Source organism: Zootermopsis nevadensis, unplaced genomic scaffold, assembly GCF_977971745.1.
Source record: "Zootermopsis nevadensis isolate Lab colony 2312 unplaced genomic scaffold, Znev_1.0 Znev_ptg000021l, whole genome shotgun sequence".
NCBI classification, from domain to species: domain Eukaryota; kingdom Metazoa; phylum Arthropoda; class Insecta; order Blattodea; family Termopsidae; genus Zootermopsis; species Zootermopsis nevadensis.
The window spans coordinates 6985369-7009797 of record NW_028259153.1 but is presented as its reverse complement, the minus strand read 5'-3'; the positions used below and the strand labels follow the sequence as shown (position 1 = coordinate 7009797).

Genomic DNA, 24429 nt, shown 5'->3' with positions numbered 1-24429 from the left:
CAATACATTCACTCCCGCACATGTCGCGAAGGGTCAGTGGAACATTTGTCAGTCAGCTGTCCTTTCGAAAAATCCACATCCAAGAAGTTCGAAATATCTTTCAACTGGTCATTGTAGGATTTCACCTCTGGGAGGTCCGATCCCTATTAATTGGGTTTATGCAAGAGTAGGCATAAGTGACCTAGCGTCACCACGCGATGTAAACTGTCAGAGTTGACCTCGGGTATCGAACCGACCAATCAGAGACTTGAATTTAAAATATCCCACCAATCACAAAACTAAGGGAAGTCGAACCAATGATGTTACAAAATTTCAGATTTCGGAATGAGTGGGGAAATTAATTTATTTGAGACGCAGACTTCTTTTGAGAGGAGTCGTCAGTTATCAGCTATCAGTTGTTGCAAGTTGAAACGGTATCACGGACTCATCGGTGTATTACATTAACTTTGACCACTATCGCGCGGAGAATTTAAATAAGCAATCACCTGAAAATAAATACCTAAAGCCTCAGCTGAGGCGATCTTTAATTAAATCCCGCAAACCCAGCATAAAAGTCTCATAAATCCCTTCATCGAAACCAAACCCATCTTGGCAACAAAGCAAAGAAGAAAGCGAACGGTTTCACAACCTCTTCAAATGCCATGCTTTCAGTTAACAGATGTATTTATTTATTTGTGGTATTTCGTAAGGTACTTTTATGTATTTTAATGAAAAAGTTCGAATACTACCACAAAATACACAAAACCAAGAACTTTAATTTCGTTAAGGCACATACAGAGTAATAGGAAAATGAGACAGCTCTAATCAAACGGGAACTCAATTCATGTTTCCGATATAAAATCAAATACAGAATCAGCTTAACAGATCATAAGCCAGACCTGAAAGAAGACTTCACGCACCAATCCTGCTTCTTAACTGCTTTGGTTACGAAATGCGAAAGTATTTCACAAGAGAGATGTGAAACTTCTATAGGACAGACAGTCCTAATTGTAATGGAAGAATGTGGGACCGGATCTCGAGGCCTTTTTATTTTCACAGACTGAATTGCTTTTAAAGAATGGAAGTTGTAATTTAGCAAAGTGAAAGAAAGTCCCTTGGAACATATCTGCAATAATTTTACAAAATAAATAAAGCATAAGATAAAGATTTTGAACATCACAGATTTATGTTCAACAGAATATAATGCTGCGCAAAAGATGCAGAAACTCCCCGAAGGATAAATATTTTGCAGATGTGATGTGTCATGACCTTTCTTCTACATGTAATACTGCATTGGTCACTGACACTAATGCCATGTTAGCAGTGAAAAAGTGGTATTATACTTCTTTGCAATATTCATGTGTGACTCACTGCTGGATGCAGAAAAGCTTAAACAATAAGCACAAAGTGTGACAGAAAAATCGTAAGAACAGTCTTTGGTGTTCAACTTCCCCTGCTGAAACAGTGTGACTACACAGAATCTTACTAAACAAGAGCTGACATTAGGACAACAAAATGTCAGTATCAAGTATTAACAGAAGAAAAGAATGGCATTACCATTCACCTTGCAAAGCTCAAATGGGTCTTGCACAATAAAACAGGTGTATCAAAAGGGACCATGAAAACTGCTACAAGATCACTGAAACTATTTAGGGTTTGAGGTTTTCATGGCAGTGGGTCTGAAAATGACTGTCTTCTGTGTTCTGTAGTCTGGTAGAAGTTTGCCAACATTTCAGAGGTCCTTGCTGCTTCCATCATCGTCGCCCGGATGACGTAAGACATCCATCTTCATCGCTGAAACCATCCGTGTCTAATACAGAATGAAGTATTACACTGCACCATATTCGAGTACTGCAAGGGAGCGAGCAACTCCTTCCTCATTTGACTCAAAGTATTTTGTGACGAGACACAGCTATCACTTACAGTGGAAAGATAATGCAATGTAAAGTTTGTCCCACTATACGCCATGTAGGCGTTTGGGGTGAGAGGAGGTATAGCTCCTCTCTTCCTTGACCTCGGCACTAGATGGGGGTGAGTGGTCAGCATCACGCCCCGGCCGGCTTTACCCCCGGGAAAGGATCCCGGTACCCATTGTAGAGGAGGCTGGGTGGGCCCCAGAGCCGGTCTGGACGCAGAGGCTAGAGGAAAAATCCTCTGCCCCCGTCGGGGATCGAACCCCGGTCGTCCAGCCCGTAGCTAGTCACTATACTGACTGAGCTATCAATGGCACTTAAAAAATATCCATACAGCAGAAATACTTATGATCATAAACCACCAAAAACCAAGTGTTACAATACAATGGAATGTACTAACCAGTTGCTTAAAAATTATTTTCCAGATGTAGTTCCAAAAGAAGCAAATTACAGGGAATTCCATTTAAAATGAAGCCCCAGCTCCTATACATGAAACTCCTAGAAAACAAAATTATGAAACAAATGGCAATATTAAAGCTGCATTCTGCTACTACAGATGATGAACTATTTTAAATTTGTACGGCCATAATTTGAGGCATATTGTCACTCGATTAACACTTGTCACAGACAAACACTTTCTCTGTCCCAAAACTTTGTTAACTTTCTGTGTATTGTCTTATTTTGCACTTCCATCAGAGGATATGCATTGCTAAATGCCTAACAAACAGCTGAAAATTATTCTGGTGCAAAGAAATGCTTGAGAATAAACATCTTCTGCTCATGATACACCTTGTTTGCACACGCACAGCCCAACAGCTGTGAGCAAGGGCAATGGAATGTCATGGGGAAGGTTGAGAGAGTTCATTACGCTGGGAGGAATATGCTTCTGATTCCATTTTTGTACCATGGTACATGATACTAGGTTGCATATTCAATGGTATACCCTACATATAATAAATTTTACAAGAAAACTTTCTGCGTTATCTTAAGTTATCTCACCAGCTACCTCACAACTTATAGCATGTTGTGTTGCTTACCACCATTTCAAAGGTACATACTGCCTCCATCTTCACATTCCTAGAAAACAATGGCAATGTGACTGCATAGTGTCATAATCCAGAAGACCACAATCTGTACATATAAATCTGTTTCCCAATGTTATCACATTCTCTCATATACCCCATGCATTTCCTTCCAAGAGAGGGAAAATAAAGCCAAACTTCGGATATAAGGTTTATTTGTAAGAAATTTGGCAACAGAATTCATTAACATACCCAGAAGCCAAGCCAAGCACAACTTCAGTGTACACGGGTACTTTTCGCATATGACGGAAGACTCAGAAATATAAATCAAGTTGTCATCCCTGGAGAAATGGACATGCATGCTGCATCTATACATAAGCCATTTGAAGCTGCAATGAAAGACAAAACAAGTGATGGTTGAATTTTTGAAAGCATTCATTCACACCAACAACGAAAATCAAGTGGCTCAACACTTAACAGTTTTGCACGTTGATAAAAAGTGAATGGGCATTCATGCTGCTTGTGTTAACTTGAAAAAGAGTTTTAAGAAGTTGATGGCACAGAGGATGACCACTCATGTGACAGCAATCCTGACCATGTCAAATCAGCTGATGATGGCAGCAGTGGGGAACAGTAATTATAAGTATACTTCTTAAGGACTGTTTGAGTAGCAAAACATTTAACATACACCACTTTCTTCTTTCAGGATAAATGCAGGTACGTGAAATGGATTGGGATATTGTCCTCAGTGGTCTGGCTAGTAGTTGTGCCACCAGTCTACTAAAACTGGAGGAATATGAGATGTTTTCTCTTCTCCATTCCGCAGAAGCTTTACTGTTTGCTTGGACGTGGCTTTATGAAGTATGCAACTTAACTGCTACATCATTTGACCACGTTTTCATGCACTAGAGGATCAGAGTTTCCAGGCTTCGCATTCATTTGTGCCTCACAAACAAGGAAACTTAGAGAATTTGCTCTTTAAACATGGGTAGACTGTGTGGTCCCCACCAAAAAATATCTCAGTTGAGCTGTGTACTGTGCAAGTACTTTTCCTTTCTTGTAATGACATTAAATTAGTCCCTTTGTTTTAAGAATAATATTTTTGGCATCCTAAAACCCTTTGTTACTAAACAGTCAGTTTTTGGAAACTAGATAGAAATGCTATTCCATGTTTTTTAGAAAAACTATTGTCAAGAAGAACATTCTTGGAGAAACTAAAAACATTGAAATATGGGAGAGACTGCCAACCTACATACAACCCTAAGAGTGAATATAAGGAAAACAAAATGTACACCGGGAACCTTTGCTTTGCAATATTATTTTTACCAATGGTTAACAGCTTGCAACAATCTGAGAAAAACTGATTTGCTGACAATGTTTGATGTTTCAAAAAAGTTGAAATGTTTTGAATTTCAGGGGCCTTTAACAACCATATGACTTACGTGCTTCACGAAAAGAAAAGAAAAACACAAATCTTCGGCAAAAACATTTACAGTACACGATGGTCATTCTTTATTTAAGCCACCAAAGAAATTATGAGCTTCTGGAGATCCAACTTACATTTAGTAGTTCAGAATATAATAAAAGAGTTTGTAGAAACTGAGAAAAATTTTGAAATGGGTTACACGACTTGCCAGATCAAGAACTGCCATTGAGAGGTCAAGAATAATCTGAGTTGCCCCTTGACAGAAGTAATTGTACAGAATCTTTCGAACTGCTAGATCATTATGATCCTCTGCTGAATGAGAACTGTTTCCAAAGGCAATTCAAAAGGATTTGTTAAAAGCCCTCCATGAAGTGAGCTAGGTGACATCTGAAGACAAATTCAAGAACCACCTAAGATTGGCTGAAACTTCTGACCTTCATTTTGTCATGAGGTACATTCATGATAGTAACAGGTCTTATTGCTAGAATCCTTTCTTTCTGTGTTAACAAATTCTTACATTTTGGTTCATATATTACAGACAGAAGGTCTGGGTACAGATTTTATTCACAAAATAAGAGAAATTCAAAGTCACATGCAAAATGAACATGACACACTGTTCTTAATTTTCTGACAAAAACCAGGGAAATGAAGAAGGAAAATCCTGACATAAGAAATTCTGCAGAAGAGAAGTACAGAAAACCTTTCTACAAAATTATTGATAACCAAATCAGTCATCCATCAGCTTGTTTCTGAAGTACAGAAACATGAATTTTGCTGTTACTACATAAGTGACAAATTCTACATACACAAGTTTATGGCTGCCTTTCCTGAACAGCATACACAAAAACTGCCCGTGTATTTTTTGATTTTGCATTGCTGAAAAACAAACTGTCCTTTATGTCTCTGGTTACTTACCTCATTGTGCAAAACAGAGTAGTTTCTTCGCAACAGTATGGCCATATTTTTTGAACAACATTACAAACTAGTTGATTCAGTATCCACCATTCCAACTGCAACATCATAGATCCAATGAAGTTTTTCAGCTCATAAAAGAGGTAAGGTGGCAAGACATTGGTCATCTCGCTCTGTAATCAATATAAAAGCCTTATTTGTAGACCTAATGAAGAATCCTGTTTCTATGATCACGTCATTTGAAAAAATCATGGCAGTGCAAACCGCAGCAGAGTTGCATTCTGACTCTTGACATGTATTTTCCTTAGGCCGTAGGCATATGTTTCAAATCCTGGAGTGTGACTGGCAGCCTGTAGCATGGAATTTAAATCCTACATTCTTGTGCAGAAGAGGTTCATGCCGGAAATATATAGGAGTATCCAGAACACATTCTAGGATTATTCAAGCTTACAAAAACAGCAGATTCTTATCAATGTTTTTCAAACATAACCTCTCTTTTATTCAACTCCCCACACAATTTAAAGACATTCCTTCTGAATTGACACCTTGTCACTTACAAATCATCACTGATAAATTTGGGCTGTTAATACCACAATTGTTACACTATATTCACATTCACATTTGCAAGTAAATCTATATTCTGTGTTATGCATTAAAATCACTTTTCTCTCACAAATATGGCATTATTAGAATTAAGAGCACCACAAAATATAACAAGGTTACAAATGCCACTGTACTCATTTACAGTACCACATATAATATTGGTCAGACTTAAGTCTCTCATAAGACAAGCACATCAAATACATCCTAATGCTCATGTACTTACACAACACATGCCAAGTTCAGACAGAGATGAATCCCTTGCGGACAAGGATTCCTCCATGCTCCCAGCAGGTTTCCTGTTCTGATATCAAGTCAGTCTGCCAACTGTTGCTACTGCTTCTATGGCAAGCTGTATGAAGGTCAGGTTACATACAGCATGCCGCTCAGAAGGATCATTCTATTTCATGTAATCTGCTACTCCTAGAAAAAAAATACATTCACATTCAAAAAATAAAGATTCCACCATACATGTATCACACTCCTCTAAGAACACACAGTTAACACTTCTACCTTAGCCAATAAGCACGCACCTTCCATTTTCAAAAGACAGATTTTGTCATGTTCACTACCAACCCATTCACAAGTTAACACTTCTAATATACGTCACGACTGTGAAACAAAAAGTAACCTCCCTATCTCACAGATTCATACTGGAACATTTCTTTTCCCCCCCTCCCCCAAATTGCAAAAAAAAAAAAACGTTAGACATGTGGGCTGACATTATGCCACACCACATCATAAAATTTTTACTAAAAACTCTGCCACTCCTTCCCACACACACACACACACACACACACACACACATCAGTCCTATGCAACTTCAGTTGCCACTGATTTTAGTTTCACTGTGCTTTAAAGCCTTTCTTCTTTCCACAAATATGGTGATATTTAAAATCTGATCACCAGGAAATACAACCAAGTTACAAACGACACTGTTATGATAAACAGTGCCACATATTCTTGGCAGACTTAACTCTATTACATGACAAGCACATCTAATACATCATATTGCTCGTGTACTTACACAATGCACATCAAGAAGAGACAGATAAATCTGTAGCAGACATGAGTGCCCTTCGTGATCACAGCCAATTTCCTGTTGTGATATTAAGTGAGCCTGCCAAGTGTACTGAACATACTCCACTGATTTCCTGGCAAGCAGTAGGCTGGTCAGATGACAGACAGCTTTCCCCTCAGTAGAATCCCAAGGATTAATTAAGATTCTTCTCTCAGCTATTCTCAGAAGACAAAATGCATTCATTTTTAACTATCACGTTTATCCACCCAAACAGCATTCATATGACGCAGTTGATTGAATATGTTCTTTTGTTCTGGGGACACACCACACATGCAGCATTGCTAAACAAGCATAATTCACATTCCAAGGCGAACATATTGAAATTCTTCAAGTAACTGTACAAGGCACCAAACCCGCAAATAATAAACAATTCTGAGTATATAAATGTCACTTATCAATGCCTCGTGGCGTCTATTTAATCATCGTCACATAACCTCAACCGACTAACGAGAACATCCCCTAATTTCCAGTCTCTTATTCCGTAACATAATAACAGCCACGAAGATCACCGTTCGCACACAGAAACTTACAGCAATGATTCTTGCATTATGGCATTTCAAGACTGAATATTTGCCATTATGAACTCACATACATTTATCACGCAAATATCTCCCCACAAGGCAAAACACTAACAACTCGCTAAACATAAACTTCATACGCCAGTCACACCACACCTCCAAGACTCCAAAGACTAGATCACGCAACAAATCTTACCAACTTCTGACTTCCTTTCACTCTCTGCTAACTTGGCCACAACGAAATCTAGTAGCGAACCAATAAACTACGTATCGCATCGACATAACTGATCGAACCAGAATCAAAATATACCACACGCCTCGTAGCTGAGGAGTTAACGTGCGAGAGACTGCGGAGGTCGACGTCGGCAGTTCGAGAACCAGCCGATTGTTACAGTAGTTTTGAGTTGTAGAAATAAATGATTGGCATAAACGGGTTTGGTATTCTATGCTTTACCTAACTGATTTCTGCCCTCTAAAATAAATTACAGAGGGTTTAACTGGTAGGGGATATGGGAGCCCAAGATGAGAGGAACGAGGTGATTATGCAAAAATATATTTATGAGGAAGCAGCCAAAGTGGTCCACCAAACAGACATCATTTCATTTCCAGGAAAACAATCTTTAACCAAAATCACGTGTTCAAAGCACTTTAGTCGAAAAAGAAAAAATCCAGCCAAGTAAATCAACAAATCTGTCATCTACTGGGCTTGAGATTTTTGCAAGCAAATCCAAATTCATAACAAACAGCACACCCCAAACTTACAAGTTTTGTAACCTATCCCCTTGCTCAACACAGCAAACTCCTGTAGTTCTCACGCTCGCCGACAAAAACGATCTTTGAACGTACACGGGATAATTGGCTGTCAACGCTTCTATTGTCTGCCTCGGACAACGCCGGCGATAGATTCTCTGCTAACAAGGCTTATCTCAAGAAGTGTTCCGACTTGCTTTTTTTGTTCTTCTCAAACTTGTCCTGGTACAGCGAACATCGCTTGTATCTGCTGATCCCACAGCAATTGGGTTATGGCGACCTTGAACGGCTCATAACTCTTCAAATCTTTGTGTATCGCCGTGCACCATTGTTTAGCATAGCCATCCGTTTCTGACTTAAAAGCAATCGGGAGTCGAACCGAATCTGTTTAGAACGGTCGCTGTAAGTTGGAAGCACAAGATCTAACAAGTGCGCACGTGACACTGCGACGGGCCTTGCTTAACCAATCCCTGCGTAGTAGTTGTATTGTCGCTGCTACAATCTACAGGTCCATCCGACATGTACTTAATCTAACTTCGCGTTCTCTCTGCAAACAGGCGTTACTGATTGGGTTGAGGTCCCGGGAACTAACCATTTGAATTGTCACTAGAGGGCCTGTCTTTCTCACTGGTAGTTGGCTGGTCCGAACGTCTACGAGCACCTGATAATTTCTCCTCCATTTTGCCTAATCTAGACGTTACTTCCTCTATCTTGGATTGACTATCCTCCGCAGGGTCCACACGATCTCGCAGTCTACGTAATTTAGCCTCGTCCTCAATTGCAGTGACGGGGATAATTTCCATCTCCTTTCTAAAATTTTGCAATTCCTGCCGAAAAGTCTCTAACTCACTGTCTACATCTCGCCTATGCTCGACTATTTCTTTGTTCATTTGTTCATTAATTCGCCTGGTTTCCGCCATGATCTCTCGCATCTGCTCATTCACTCTGGCAAACTTTCGCTCAACTTTCTCGTTTACAAGTTTAATTTCACGTCGGGTACCTTCTCTAAGACTCGCCATTTCTCTGGATAATCTGTCTGCAGTTGATTCTATACGATTTACAATACCCTCATTCGTATCTCCGTCCTCCTGCCTGATTCTCTCCCTCTCCTTTCTATGTTATAGAAAAGCGTCCCAAATTGTAGCTCGCAAGTCTGCTTGTGATTTTTGCAATTCGTTATCATCGTTCTTTCCACTACGGCATTCTCTCCCCCGGCCAAAGATGCCATCGGTTCCCGGAGTGGGCCTTCTACGTCTGCCGACACACGTGGTCCCTGCGGTTCCCCTGTTCCATACTGCTTGCAGTGCAACCCATAAATACAGAATGCAGCGTTAAAGTTGCTAAAGCTGATGGTTCATGCACGAAGTGTCGTGAAAACTAAGAACTTGAGTTCAATGCGTAACAGGAGCCAAAGTCGCTTGTTGCTTTTCGGTTTTAAACGATGATGAACCAACTGACAAGTGTGAAATCTTCTTATTAACTGCTGGCGTTATATTGAGGGAACGTAAATTCTGTTTCTGGGAATTAAAATCGTAGATCCTGCTTTGATAAAAGCGCCGGAAAATCTTTTTGATGGATCCGAGACATGATTTATTTAGACTAGACACATTTGAAATTTAATTGGGTAATGACTATTTCGATAAAGAGGTTTTACTTGGCGCTAGTAGAAATTTGGGGATGAGTGAGGTTTTCCGAGCTTTTCCTCAGTTGTAAGGCAAATACAAGAGTATAGTTCAAAAGGAGGACGGCCCGCCAACTTCAAATCATTGAGTCCTTCAGCTGACGTGAGCGACTTATGGGTTCAAATTCCAGACAACTCTCCAACCAAAATTCTTTCCAAGAAGGACGAGTTGCCTCACGCGATAATTCTCATCAGCAGCAGCAACAGATCGTCAAGGCTTTCGCCCTGATCAAAACCCTCGTTTAAATCATGAGGCTCATTTACCATTTCCAGCAAAGCGATTCTTACGCAGGAATGGTGTTTTCTTAAGAGAGACTCGGGTCTGTGACCTTAGATCCTGTAATTTCCTCTCCGAAACGAAAGATTTTCGCTCTCTTAACGCAGTTGCGTTCCTGTCAACATAAACCATTCTTCTTGTCAGGAGTCGAACCCAGTGTCGAGGCCTCCGTTTCCGTAATCTCCTCTTGGAGGCAAAAACTCTGATCCTGGCGCCATTGTTCTGTCTCGCTTAGTTTCGGTGTTAAAGGAACCGCCCTAGCCGGAAATCGAACTCAGGACACTTTCCCCAGAGTTCTGACCTTCCTGTGTTCTCTCATTTGTCTTAATGAATAATCGGGCCACGTTTCTTCTTCACGGGCCACAAGCGAACGAGTAAAGAAATGTCAACCCTCAATTTCGAGTCTACACATGGCCGGTAGACTCTGCGGTATTTACTAAGGAGGAAATAAGACGGGTCCTTACAAATTCATCTTCTGGGTCTCAGACAGTTTTCGGGCTTGTGACCTTAGTCAGTCAAATCTTTCCCAGGAACAAGAACAGAATTTGCCTTAGCGCCATTCGTCCCTAGTGGTCGCTATCCGAACAACAGAAAACATCTTTCCCGGGATTCGAACGAGGGAAACATTTTCTCTGACCCAGCGCCCGGGCCCCTCAAAAATCATCTTTAAAATTAATCAAGTAAAATAAAACCGGGCGTTATTTTTAAATAAGGGCAATGAAATTGCAATCTTCTCATTATTTTTAAACGTGTTCTCTTCTTATAGGAAAAGAACTTAGAATTAATTATTGAATGTAACTAAATTATAAGTTAGAGTAATTCTCATTGTATTTTTTAACTACCAACAATATGTAAATATGGATCGACAACAATGGTTATGTTACCTAAGAAACTAATTGTTACGTCATCTGTTTACTCGGCATTGTTGTGTTTAATTATCGCCTTCAACAATCCGCTTTCGTCATTCTGTTAAGAGCTGAGCTGTGAGTCGCTTGTAGAAGAAGTGCGTCGCAGAGTAGACAATTTCGTGCTGTTAAAACCTTTTAGAACATCACAAGTTCTTTTCTTATATAGGAATTATTAAGAAATCTGTAATCTTTGCCAGTGGACGTCGTGGTCTCTTACATTTGAACAAAGTTTGAGGTAAGGGATTCCTATTTATTATTAATGTTCATCACATTTCATGTTTTCGTCTGCATTTGTGAACTCGTGTAAGAGAATTAAACTTTTTTAACACAATTTCAATTAATATTAGATTGACTTCTGTTTGTTCACGGCATCATTTATAATAAAAGAATATTCCAGTAGGCAATTAACTTTTTAAAAGAATAAAAATGAGTTTCGTAGCTCAGAATCTTAATAAAAATATGTCGATGCTAAGAAGTGGGGTTTATATTCTGAACAATAATTCTAACACTTTACATCTCTTGATACATCGACATTATTAAAGCGTTTTAGGGAACCGCGAAGAATTCTTATTTCGGATTTAAAAGCCTAATTATCGACGAATCTCCCTCTCATTATCTCCCTACATCAGCAGATAAAATCCGGGGAATGTTTGCTATTATTGAGTGCAAAGAATTTATGGGTGCAAAACGTGGTCTGTCACTTTGAGGGAGGAACACAGACTGAGGGTCTCTGAGAACAAAGTGTTGAGGAAGATGTTTGGACTCAAAACGGGAGTGGGACAGATAAGAGAGAAAATGCATGACGAGCTCCTCACCCGATGTTGTTGGGGTAAGTTGAGTGTTTACAAGGCCTGAAGGGAGGAGACCTCTGAGAAGACCTCGGCGTCAGTATGAGGATAACATTAAGATGGATCTTAGGGAGATGGGTCTCAATGGAGTGAACTGGATGCAACTGGCTCAGGATAGACCCCGGTGGCGGGCTTTTGTACACACGATGATGAGCCTTCTGGTTCAGCAAAGGAAGTGGGCTGTTCTTCGACGAGCCGAGTACCAATCGACTTTTCACAGAATATCTTGCTCATTGCAGTGTGTGAGTAGCGTGATGTAGGCCTGATCTACGCATGCGTTGGAACAACGTAGAGCTGTAGTGACTGTTCCCAACTGTAATTATCGCATTTATTTCATAAATTTAAATTACATTTTGTGCTCGTGGTTTATATAAATGTTTAACTTAGGCAGGAAAGTCCTTAATCATGTAAGCTCTTACGCACTTTTAGTTCTACAGAGAGAGAAGAACTCGAAAATTTTATGCTTACGAAAAGGTGTAGCCTTCTTTTTGCAAAATTTATTTCTTAACTGCCTGGTCCTGCATCAAAAGTCACGCAATTTCTACGGCATATTCTATTCGTAATTTTTTAAAATCGGTTCACGAAAGTAGAAGCATCTAAGACTTTATGGATTACATTGATATTTTATACGTAATGTCTACGTAGTTTACATAAAAGAAGATTTAACTTTAAGCGAGTGATGACAAACACGCGGCATGACTTAATATTGCCTGAATCAGTCACACCTTCAGGGTGATTAAGCCAAGAAGAGTGAGATGTGCGGGGCATGTGGAGTGCACGGATGGGGCGAGAGGTGTGCACCGGGTATTTTTGGAAAGCCTGGGTAGAAGAGGTCACTGGGGAGACCTAGACGTAGATGGGAGGATAATCTCAGGCGGGATCTGTGGGAGACAGGAGTTGAAGGAGATTGGATTTTGTTAGGCCAGGACAGGGATCGGTGGAGGGCTTTTGTTAGTTCGGTGATGAAACTTCGTGTTCCGTAAGCCGTCTAGGTAGTTAGTTAGATTAGTCACATTTAGAGCTTTGTCATTTTGTATTGAATTTCAACAGGCATTTCTATAAAAAAGAAACAAACTCAGCTTGAGAATCTAACAGAAGCCTAGGTAATCAAATGCCTCGCCTTTTATGAAACATGAAGTTTCATGTCCGTGTTTACAAGACCCCGCCTCTAAGCCACATACTCAAGCAGATGAAGACAATCCACACCTTCATTCTCCACCCTCTAAGATCCATTTTAATATTATCCCAGCAACTCATAGGACTCTCAAGTGACCTTTTCCTTTCAGGTCTACCGATTAAACAGTTGCACTTCTTGTCTCCGTCATGTGTTCTACAAGCCCAGCCCATCTAATCACCCTTGATCTGACAGCCTACAATTTATTAATTAGTGAAGACATCTATAAAGCTCCACATTACGCAATTTTCACCATTCCGTTGTCAGCAACTCTCTCGCAGGACCGCATATCCTTCTCAGTACCGTGTTCCCTCTCAGTCACTCCCAGTTGATGTGCACACGCGTCAGTGTGAAGAAAAACCTGTAACAGCGATCGACTGTCTTTTCAGGAGATGGAGATTAAGCGAGAAAGCGGCTGTCCTGAGCAAGATGGCGGCAGGTGCACGTGCACCAAAGCATTGGTCCGTCTGAACGAGCTGAGAGAGAGGAACTTCTTGTGTGACGCGGTGTTGAGGTCGGAGGATGGCGGCGTCTTTCCAGTCCACAGAGTGATTCTGTCGATGCGTAGCGAATATTTCAGGTTAGTTTATTTACTGACGTGGTTTATTAACACGTGAATTAAGGACATAATAGACGTCAATTCGTATGTGAAATGTTTTATCCCCTCTGATGCAGAAACCTGTATTTTTATACGGCTGAATGTCTTTTGTTATTCGTTCATTGTCATGAAATCTCACGGCGGAGAGGAAGAAGAAGAAGAATGTCTTCTGGACGTTGCGCCGTAGAAACTGAGTGGCATTTCAGGCGTACTTACTGCCTTCTTTCCTTAATGATGGAGGCAGTAAGCACCTCTGAAACGTCCGATAATTTCTACGAGACAACATCCCAGAAGACGTACGTGGTTTTTGAACTAATTTTTAAGTGCGGTTGTACCGAGGTGACAGTCAATCGATCTGAAGGGAGAATTAGAATCCATTTCCAAAACGTCTTGGTTTTAATACATAAAGGCGACCGACAAATTCCAGAAGAAATTTATATCTTAATTGCGTCATGTTTGTGTTCATTAATACAATAATTTATTTACCGTCTTTACATAAACTTAAAAATGTTGTTAAAATTACTTAAAATTACTGCTTTTAATACTATTTTGTGATTCTTTTACTTCTTTTACTTATATTACGATATATTACGTAATAACTCTTTAAATTAGTAAGTTATTCTATTTCCTATGTCATTATCCAAAATCACGATTTGAAAATTAAAATCAATTTTACAGATTTAAATCATCCGGGCACAGCCTTCAAATTTAATGGAAGAGACTTAAAAAAGCAAACAAATAAAACAATTCAATATACGCAGAGCAAGAAGTGCAACAGATTTTAATTGATTGACCTGATGATGATGAGATAACATCGAAACATGTCGTCAATGTAAAATGTAACAAGATCTAGTATCTAAGGAAAAATGTTATAATTTTAAGTAATTTTAACAACATTTTTAAGTTTGTGTAAAGACGGTAAATAAATTATTGTATCCAGAAGAAAGTTGGTAATGCCCGGAACATTGAAAGCTGCTGTGTGTTGCTATGTCTGAAACAAACTATAACAAAGATCTTCGCGAGAAATGTTTCATTGATAGGAGAGAATCGATCGAGAATTTATGCATACGTTAATTTGCTTGTTTTAAATAAAATCGCGGTGCGTTCTCGAAATGAGAAATGAATTTTAACCGTGAGCCATTGCTTCTGTTTTCCAAGAGACGTTTCTCACGTCATGTTACAAGCTGTGGCCGTCTTTCAGTTTTCCGACAATCAAATCTTTCGGTTTGTCTTGCACTGCAAAGCCCTTAATTTGTAATAGGAAATTGTTTGTTTCTTAAAGGTCACATAGAAACATGGGCTTTTCTTTTAAGTTGTTTATTGTCGGGAAAATGTTTTTACAGAACAAATAGATTTCATATCACGAACTGATCAATCAGTGGAATGTACAGCCCGCGATGTGTGTTGAAATATTTGCGTTGGCTTTAAAATATCTGTAGGGGTTGTTATAACTTCAGATATCTCTTGAAGGCGTCAAGGGTAAGTAAGAAACGAGGGTGGCTATTCCATAGTTCAAATGTTCGCTGCTTGCTTTCCGATTTTTAAGTTAAAATCTTATAAGCCTTCGCCCGCTCTTGAACCTCTCGCAGTTAATCCGGTCCCATTCGTACACATTCTGGGATTTTTTTATTTATTCAGGTAACAAAAATTCATCCTCCACATTGACGAAAGGATACTTTTATTTGGCTACGTGAGTAAAAAAAAACTGAAACTTTATGCGCATGACCTGTAATTTTCTGCTCGCCGTTTTTCCAAATCGACGTTTCAGGACTCTCTTCACAACATCACTGCACACCAGTGAGGTAACTGATGTTCTCCTCTACGGAATTAGCTCGGACATGATGGCCCAGATACTGGATTATGTTTATTCTCGCGAGTTGGACTTCCGCTCCGACAACGCGCGTCAACTGCTCGTGACGGCTGACTACTTGTGGGTACCAGGCGTTACTGAACTCTGCTGCGAATTCCTCATGGACGCGATGGCCGTCGACAAGTGTATCGGCATCTTGCGTGTCGCAAGGTAATTGATGTTCATTTGTCATTTGCTGTGACGCCAGACTTCGTCGCTGGAGCGAATCAGCTTTACTCAAGAGAGCAGCCGAGTGCCGGGTCGAAGATTAAAGCCTCTTACTGAGGATTGGGCAAATTATTATGCGTTGGCATTTTGTTATTAACGTGCCTGTAATTTAAATATTCTGATTAACTGCGTATGTTTTGATCGTCATTATGACCAGCAGATGAATAATTTCACCACGTGGAACGTTAAACTCGACCAATTGCAGGGTCATAATTAAATTTGTCTTTCTCTCGAAATCCTTTTCTGTTTCTTCCCCTGCGGAATTCCTTGCTTCTCACATAATCCTCCCAACACCAAAATCAACATTCAGCCCCACATATTTCTGCATACAGCTAAACCTCTGTTAACCGAGCCTCGATTATCCGATTCCCGCATTAAGCGACCGAATTTCAACCAGATCGGTTGGGATTGGATTCCACCGGGGAGAGTGTTTAAATCGATGTCCACGCGGTACAGTTCATTGATCTAACTTCACACCCAGATTTTGCTGATTATTATGAACACTTCAAGACATTTAGAGAAGTCGTTATTATGCGGCAAAGACAAAGACCGACCCTCTGGTTCCCGTAGAAGCTGAACCCTTACTCCTTCTTGTTCAGGACAACATAGGAATCAAATCAACTGACATCGGCAGAATCATGTCACAACTTCCACTTCATGCGATGGACAGAATGACTGATAAATTCACTCTTTTAGTACAGGGACTCCCTCGAGTTGCGCTCACGAGTGACACTCGCCGTCGGCTGGTGCGTGCGACACGCCTGCATCATTCGCTAGCGACTAAAATCTGTATTGAGTCTCAACTTATTTGTTCAATTCCATGTCCACGTTCCCCTTCGCCCCGCTCATCAGACACGTGGTTCCCCCCATTTAGTCCGGTTACACGAGGTTTCACGGGATTAACACACGCAGTTACCAAAACGTCGTTCCGCCAAGGTTAAGAACAGAATTCAAAATTCTACACTCCTCACCTCATTGCCTTCTTCACTTGCGTGTCCTTGTTTCAACCTATAATCTTATCACGAAGACAAGCGGGCATTGCCTGGGAACCTTCAGAGCCGAAAACTTTCTATTTTGCCCCGGTTAAACGGAGCGTCTCTCACCGTTGCCTCTCCACGTGTCTGCTCTCAGTCTCGCTCATTCGGGCTTCAAGGGCTAAGGCAAAAACTGCAAGCGAAATACTGTGGTGTGCAAATAGTTGAGAATCCAGTTCTTGCTTCAGTATTTCAATGTGTGAGAGTCCGAAGAAGATCGATTTTCAGACGGCTCTTAACCACGCTGTCGCAGGTCTCACTCCTGCGCCGACCTCGAGAGTCACGCTCGTCGCTTCGTTCAACGCAACTTCGTGGAAGTGTCTCAGCAGAGCAAAGAACTTTTGGAACTGCCTGTAGAGGAGCTGCAAGAGATAATCGAGGCCGATAAACTGAACGTGAAGGACGAGAGAGTTGTGTGGGAGTGCATTCTCCGATGGATCAACCACGACCCAGACAATAGGAAAGGTCAAATCGCGGGTCTTTTGATGGGCGTCAGACTGGGACTCCTTGACGCAAAAATTTTCAAGGAGGAGGTCAGTATGCCCATGAAATTGTGGATGTTTGTTGGTAGTAAAGCCCGCATTTTAAATTCCATATTCACATGTGTTCGTAACTAATTAATGCAAATTGTGAGCCTTTTTCTTCGACACGTGTAAGCCCGTCTGTCTGTCTGTCTGTCTGTCCGCAGTTCCAGCTCGTTCATTAGATTTAATACTGATACGTTTTAACAGAATCTGTTGACACATTCCAATTCTGGTTAAAATGTTACAATGATTTCGTGAAAATTGTACAATGTTTTGAATTCCTTATTCCGCGCAAAATTTGCTGCGTAAGACATCTGCAGATTAACTTAGTTGCCATGGTTACAATAACTACATGTGGAATGCCGCTGGTAACACGCTCGCATACGCGTGTGTATGTGCAAAACAAATATTCGATTCGTCCTTTTATGCAGAAATGTTGTTCCAGTTAATAATCGTCTTTTATTCATCGTCTGCGCTACAATCTTTGATTACAGTCTCAGCGTTCATTACGATCCATTGCCTTTTTCAGTTCAACTACAGCATTCCACCGTCATCTACATTCAAACGTCCACTCAGCTCGAACAGGAAAATCCTCCAACTGATAAATCACGTCTTCTGGCGCAGCGTTCGACTTAATCAAAGTTTCTACTGCCATAAGAATCGGGTCTTAGCTTCTATAACAATTTCACGCATCTCAGACGATGAACACTTAGCATGATAATCTGTAGCTGATTGACCACATAGGGACAACAGATATCCGAAAAGTTCAGCAAGAAAACTTCTTTCCACATCCAAGAGTAAATTATCCCAGGGGCTTCAAATTAATAGACAGCTTAAACATTCAAATATTTTAAACGTAATCTCACGAAGCAGCCATATTCCTTCTTCCATTTCACCATGCGCTTTAACCCGAGAGGGAAAAAAGTTTCTATTCAAGGTCAAATGCCCTGTGATTTCAGCCACTCACCTCTTACGAATATTTGTGAAAGAATCGCACGGATCCATGAAAATGTTATCTGCGTCAAATGTCTTTACAACTTACCATTCGTATCTACTAGTTTCCAACACTTAAAGAGAACCACCTGATGATGACTAATTAAGGTCGAAACATGCAATGGCTCGTAATAGACAATGAGCCCATAACCCCACGCTGTTGTGTTGACGGACCTTCCACCCCAACCATCAACATGCAGAAGGTTGCCTCCCTTGGCACTCGAAACAAACAATTGTCATAATTTTCTTTGCTGCTACTTAATTTTGACGATTAATTAAAATTATCGAATCAAAAAGAATGTGGTGATCGCACGGGAGAGACGAGAAATAAATTACATTTTTTAATGTAACTCAAAACGCAACACTTACTGAAGTATTTAAGTTTCGGCTGAAACACATTTCAATATTTTTCTCTAAGGTCGATTTAACCTTGATTTTGCTTCTCTCCTCAACCTGTGCAGTTGTTAAGAGCGTCGTTACATAAACCAAAAAACATATTATCCCGTATATGTCATTGTCTATTTCGGTGATTTAAGAACCAAATTATGTGTGAATTTCTTGTTTCCTCTGCAATGGAACATGGGATCCCTTCCTAAAATTTATAAGGTCCACATTGAACTGTTCAACAGGTGTCAAAGCACCCTTACGTGACGGAAAATGAGGAGTGCAAACCCGTGATCTCGGGGACGCTCGCGTTTCTGCACGACTCAGAAATGGTGACGAAGGAAGGCAAGGACCTCGTGACACCAAGGATTGCCTACCCGCGAATCCCACAGGACATTCTGTTTGCTATTGATGGGAGTCGCAAGGCAGACCCTATACATGTGATCGAAGCCTACGACGCACGAGCAGACCGGTGGACTGTGGTGAGTTGCGTAAAATTTCTACTCTTACCGTGCCTTGTTAAATGACGCTTCCGAGAAAAACTACTTTTTCTCCTTTTTTCTTCTTTTCACCAAATAATTGTTTATTTAGGCTAAATCATGGACGTACTGCCTCCATTTTTGCGTCGATAAAACCCAAAACACCAACATCTGTCCTTTCCAAAGTACGAACCTGAAATGTCAGCTGTTGATCAGAAATTAATTCTACGTTTGTCTGTCGAACTTGACGAGAGCTTCTCTTCGGGTCATCCTGTTTCCTCCGCCTCTCATAGTTAATTTCTCAAGGTCTTTGTCGAGTGCCTCCCACCAAGGTGTAGCAATTTCGGTCCACTGTTGGGGGTTGCACCTCTGCTCCGGTGGTTGGTCGCCTGAACTCTAACGTAAGGACTTCACTTCAATAGACCGAATGACCCAAAGAAACATAAGAACATAACCTGTCCTTCCTGCAGGTGGAAGGGGTCGACTGGATCAGTCCGCGAGCCAACCATCGCACGGCAGTGGTTGGTTTCGACATTTACGTCATCGGTGGTTACGACTGCGGCTTTGAAGATTTAAGCTCATGTTTCTGCTTTAACGCTGCTACGAAGACATGCCGCGAGGTGGCGCCTATGCTTACTAAATACAGGTAAGATGCAGCTTGGTAGCTGATTAAGTCCTTGGAACAGAGTCCTTCCTCAAAAGCTGGTAGTCGCTCCCTAAGTCAAGATATAAATCTGGGCAGGAGATGTAAAATTGTACCACTCACATACAGGAGGACATTTGCAACAATTTTGGTTTTAAGAATGCGATTTACTTGTTAATTCGTCTGAATTAAGATTTAACACTGACGAGCGAACAATTGCGTTCTGCGAGCGGAAATGCATCTGAATCAGCAATAAATGAGCATAGCAAAGCGTGTACTTTTATCGTTTCAGATGTCTTTTCAGTGTGGCTGTTCTGCGAGGTTCAGTGTACGCCATGGGTGGTTACGAGTATCATGAAGATCACAGAACAGCGGAAAGATACGACTGCAAGACGAACGAGTGGTCTTTGATCGCTCCAATGAACACAGGGCGATCCGATTTAAGTGCGGCTGTACTGAATGGTACGTAAATCCTGTGAAACAGAAATTTGTGAATTAGTGAAGAAGGCGAGGCGTCTGTCTGTCTGTCCGCGTGTGACATCGCAAGAACGGTTGAAGGAATCGCGGGATTTGAGGTTCTCACGGTGGCTAGTACGGAGATGGCTGTCATTTGGCTTCTGCCGACGTTTCAGACGAACATCATCAAGGCATTTCTCTTCGCTCTTGATCTTAGTTTCCCTCCCTCAATCGTCCCATATTCTTTCATTATCCCTTTCTTTTATCCGTGCTACGGACTTCGTTATTTCACAGACTGCAACGGCTTGAAGTTCTGAGTGCGTGATGGTTTCTTCTGCTCTCGTAAGCTGTCCCTGTGCGTCGTCTTCTGCCTTTTAGTGTGCACACGGAGTGAATTCAAATAACCATCAAACTATCAAACTTGCTATCATATAACACATATCATGCAGTTTCTGTGACTCGAAGGGTGTCTTATTAGATTTACAAGTGTAAGTACGAATTGTCCCATGTCTGTGCTCTGCACGGAGCAGTTTAATGTCTCTCCCTACACCAAATATGTGTAAAGTTTGTGTCATATGGCTAATTTGTTTTTGCAGACAAAATATACGTCGCTGGTGGACGTGTTAATCTTTTCAATTATCTAAACTCGGTGGAAGTCTATGACCCAGACACCAACCGATGGACGTTCGTTGCACCAATGCTTACTGAACGTTACGATCTTACTTGCGTCGCCTTCCATGGCTATCTGTACGCCCTAGGTGAGAACTCTGGACATTCTGAGTGATGCTGCTCTGTCCTTACAGAACTTTCTATTGTGAAATGTGTTGTAACTAACTAACTAACATTGTATAATCTCTTGTGGCATTTCAACTAACGAATACCCTATTTTTCACAGAGTCCCAGGTTTAAAGGTAAATATTTTGTTCTTGTAGCAAGGAAATTCCAGTTTGCCTCGCTGTTATCCTCAAAAAGCCGATGGTTTAAAGCAGTCCCTTCGCAGTCTTTGCATTTCGTCACTTGTTTGTGTAACGCCATCTTGTGTTGATATTTAAGGCTACTTTCTCACGCAGTTTCATGAAGTATACAACAGATGTCAGGCGCAATTTCCTGCTGCTACAAGTACGAAAATAATATTTTAGCTATTTCATCCTTAATTTCGTTCCTGGTACTAATATTAACACTGCAAAAGGGAATTAGTTTTCTTTGTTGTATTTTATTCATTCGTTCCGTTTACGGATTAACAAATTTTAAGAGCGTAAAGTCCGTTGGGTAAGACGGACGGAGTGTGAAGCATCGAAGATACGAGAAATACAAACATCTTGAAAGTTATAATTGGTAATGTTGAAGGTAAGATACCACTTGTGATACATAGTCTTAAAAGGAAGGATAATATTAAAATGTTTTATTGAACTAGAGTATGTGGGAACAGACAGACAGGCTCTTGTGAATAAGGTAGTGGCTCCAGAAAGGCCAAACATTTTGTGGTCATTTGACAGAGTAATGAAAATCAAGAAGGGCGCCGCTGAATGGGGTTAGAATAATTTAACGTTTGGTAGTTTTTTTATATCCTGTGACCTGTTACTGAATGTGTGTGTGCAGGAGGACACAACTTGACATCATTTGAACTCAGTACCGAAACGTACGACCCTGCAGAAGACACGTGGACCGAAATCCCTGCCATGAACTTCTATGGTCATAAATTAAAAGCACAAGTGATGGACGATATGATCTTCGTCATCAATGATTATGATAACCAAGACGTCGCATGTTTCAATGACAAGGAAAATCGATGGTTTGTTTCTTTGTTTGTTTGGTTGTTCAGGGCTGTATAATCACAAACTGTAACTTTCGAAAAGCACTAGGAAGTGAATCATTTCCGGTCAGGATTTCCGCGATCTTGTGGATGCAGCGCCTTATAGTGACCGACGTTTCAGAGGTTCTCACTGCTTACTCAGAGCCTCGAATAAGCGCGCGAAAAATGGATGGTTAAGGGTGTAGAATGAAAGGAGGCGGGGCGAGGTTGCGGTCAAGCTGATTGGTTAAATCAGAGGGCTAATGACTAGGAAATGCTAATCAGACGTAAACTGTGACTGCATTAATAAGAATCTCTTTGACTAAGTTTATTTGATCAGTGGCACTCTCTCGGGCAGGAAGTTTCTGGCGTTCAGCACATCAGCATCGCCACAATCTTCCGCTTTCGTCAAAGTGTTAGGCCAGTTTCAGGTTTAACGACGCCTACCGCCTCTTGTTCCCATTTCTGATGGAAGTTAATTTCAAAATGGCTGTTCCTTGGCGTGTTTGACCATGCAGTCTCCTGCCCTCTGTTGATGGAGTGAGTAAGGAGCTCCAAAAACTTCCCAGAAGCCATATTTCTTCATACTTGTTTGTGCAAGAGCCAGAAATCCCTAGGAAATTCATTTAATTTTGGTTTGTGTCTGTCTTACGTGTAGCAGAACCTCTCCAGAACTATTTTTGTTGGGACAAAATATTTTTTGAAAATGTATTGCTAAAAGAGGGAAATATTGTCATGGGCGCGTGTCTCAAACAAGACACGCTTATCTCCCCAAATAAAATTTAAGATTAAATTTATTATTCTGACCGAAGTTAATGGCTTAATGAAGTTTATCAAACGTCGCTAGCCAGAATACAAGTCATTTGACAGCGTTTTAAAATAGTCATAACCTCTCCCTCCACTTTGATGTAATAAAATGTATTACGTTATAATAGCAATATGGCCGGTGTTCTGTGCGCATGAGTGAAAGAAAGATCACGTGGGAACTGTTCTGAAATATGGTGTGGGAATGAATTCCGTTCGGAGGAATTTTTGTTAAGGTTGTCAGGAAACAAAATACAAGCAACGACATTTCGGTGGAAGCTGTGCCCTTAGCTTCAAGCAGTTTCCCATTCAACCCAAAGACAGAGCCAACCCATCAGCCATAGATATTTTTAGGACAAAACATTTTACGACTCGCAAAGATAATTCTTTTATACTTATTCTAGACCCAAATCTCTGATATTTATAACCCCAGAAGTAAAAGTATATATATATTTTTAAGAAAATTGATAGTTTTTTTACATAATTACACTGACATTCAAATTACATTTTTTTAAATTTATATTAATAAATTATTTATTGTAGAAGACGCATTCCTTCATGAGTTACATCATCGCATGTTGAGCTGCATATTTTCTTTAACTCTGTCCGCGAAATGTGGTAAAAATTGTCTTGAGTGTAGATAACACTGATGGATGATGGAAGATTGTTTGTTTTCACTTTCAATATCTCAAATTGCAGGCAAAAGGCGGCAGACATGAATGTTCGTAGACACGGGATGTCGACTTGTGTCATCGAGAACCTACCGAAGGCAAGCGATTACGCCTACAAACACAAAGACAAACTGATGGAGGAGAATCGTAAAAAAAGGAGGAGAAACGTAAAAGAAGAAGAAGAAGAAGGAGAAACGCTAAAAAGAAGGAGGCGAAACGTAAAAGAATGTTAGATTGGGAAAATCAGTAATTTGCAGTTGATTACAATCACGACGAACACATTAATTTTATGAGATAGTATAGTCATATTGTGATATTAATTAAAATAATTATTATATTTGTTTACCGTCAAATCACAATAAAAATAGTAAGATAAGATAATTAAAATTATTAAAATATCGTCTTATGTTCCATATCGAGCATTCGATTTACATCGGAACATTCACAACATGTTTCGGTTTATCAAACCGTCATCAGGTGTAAATTATAAACTTTTAAACTCAAATTACAATTATTTATAGTTTTTACAATTTTATAATTTTATCATCTTTCTCAGTATATTTTATGGAAGTTGTGTTTAGATATTATTAATATAACATTATTGTTGAGGTGGTGTTATTGATGTTTATACCAGTCTGTGAAGTAAAAGATTCGAAATTATTAATGAAATATGATTGAATATAGAAAACAAAATGAACTAAAATAATAAATAATAGCAAATAAACATACCATATATGAAATAGCAATCGGTTCAGATGTGTTCAGAAAAGAGATCCAGAAGTGTTACCATCTCAGAACGAGGTTCGTTATTGACTTATATACTTATATACATTGTATACCATCTTGAAAATTCAGCGGACGCCGACTTCCTTATGAGCTCGGCGT

At 40.2% G+C, this 24429-nt stretch overlaps 2 protein-coding genes across 6 annotated transcripts in view; one reads left to right on the top strand and one right to left on the bottom strand.

Annotated features, from left to right (window-relative positions):
• Positions 1–23913, top strand: part of LOC147873165 (kelch-like protein 10) — a 38056-nt gene extending 14143 nt beyond the window's left edge. The window contains exons 8-10 of the mRNA XM_087353062.1: positions 20874–21035; positions 21877–22069; positions 23573–23913. Coding sequence (XP_087209188.1) covers positions 20874–21035; positions 21877–22069; positions 23573–23777 — 560 coding nt within the window. The 3' untranslated portion in view covers positions 23778–23913. The remainder of the gene's footprint in view (positions 1–20873; positions 21036–21876; positions 22070–23572) is intronic.
• On the bottom strand, positions 736–7636 carry LOC147873166 (uncharacterized). Of its 5 annotated transcripts, XM_087353067.1 has the most exons (6): positions 6880–7633; positions 6079–6275; positions 5256–5425; positions 3167–3303; positions 2930–2969; positions 736–1773 (listed from the first exon to the last, which is right to left on the bottom strand). In XM_087353067.1, the coding sequence occupies exons 2-5, from the start codon at positions 6133–6135 to the stop codon at positions 2962–2964; spliced, it is 372 nt and encodes a 123-aa protein (XP_087209193.1). In that variant the 5' UTR covers positions 6136–6275; positions 6880–7633; the 3' UTR covers positions 736–1773; positions 2930–2961. The 5 variants fall into 5 exon arrangements, with proteins under 5 accessions (XP_087209193.1, XP_087209194.1, XP_087209191.1 ...); XM_087353068.1 differs by lacking the exon at positions 3167–3303 and having other exon boundaries at positions 6880–7636; XM_087353065.1 differs by lacking the exon at positions 2930–2969.
• Positions 23914–24429: the final 516 nt, after the last annotated feature.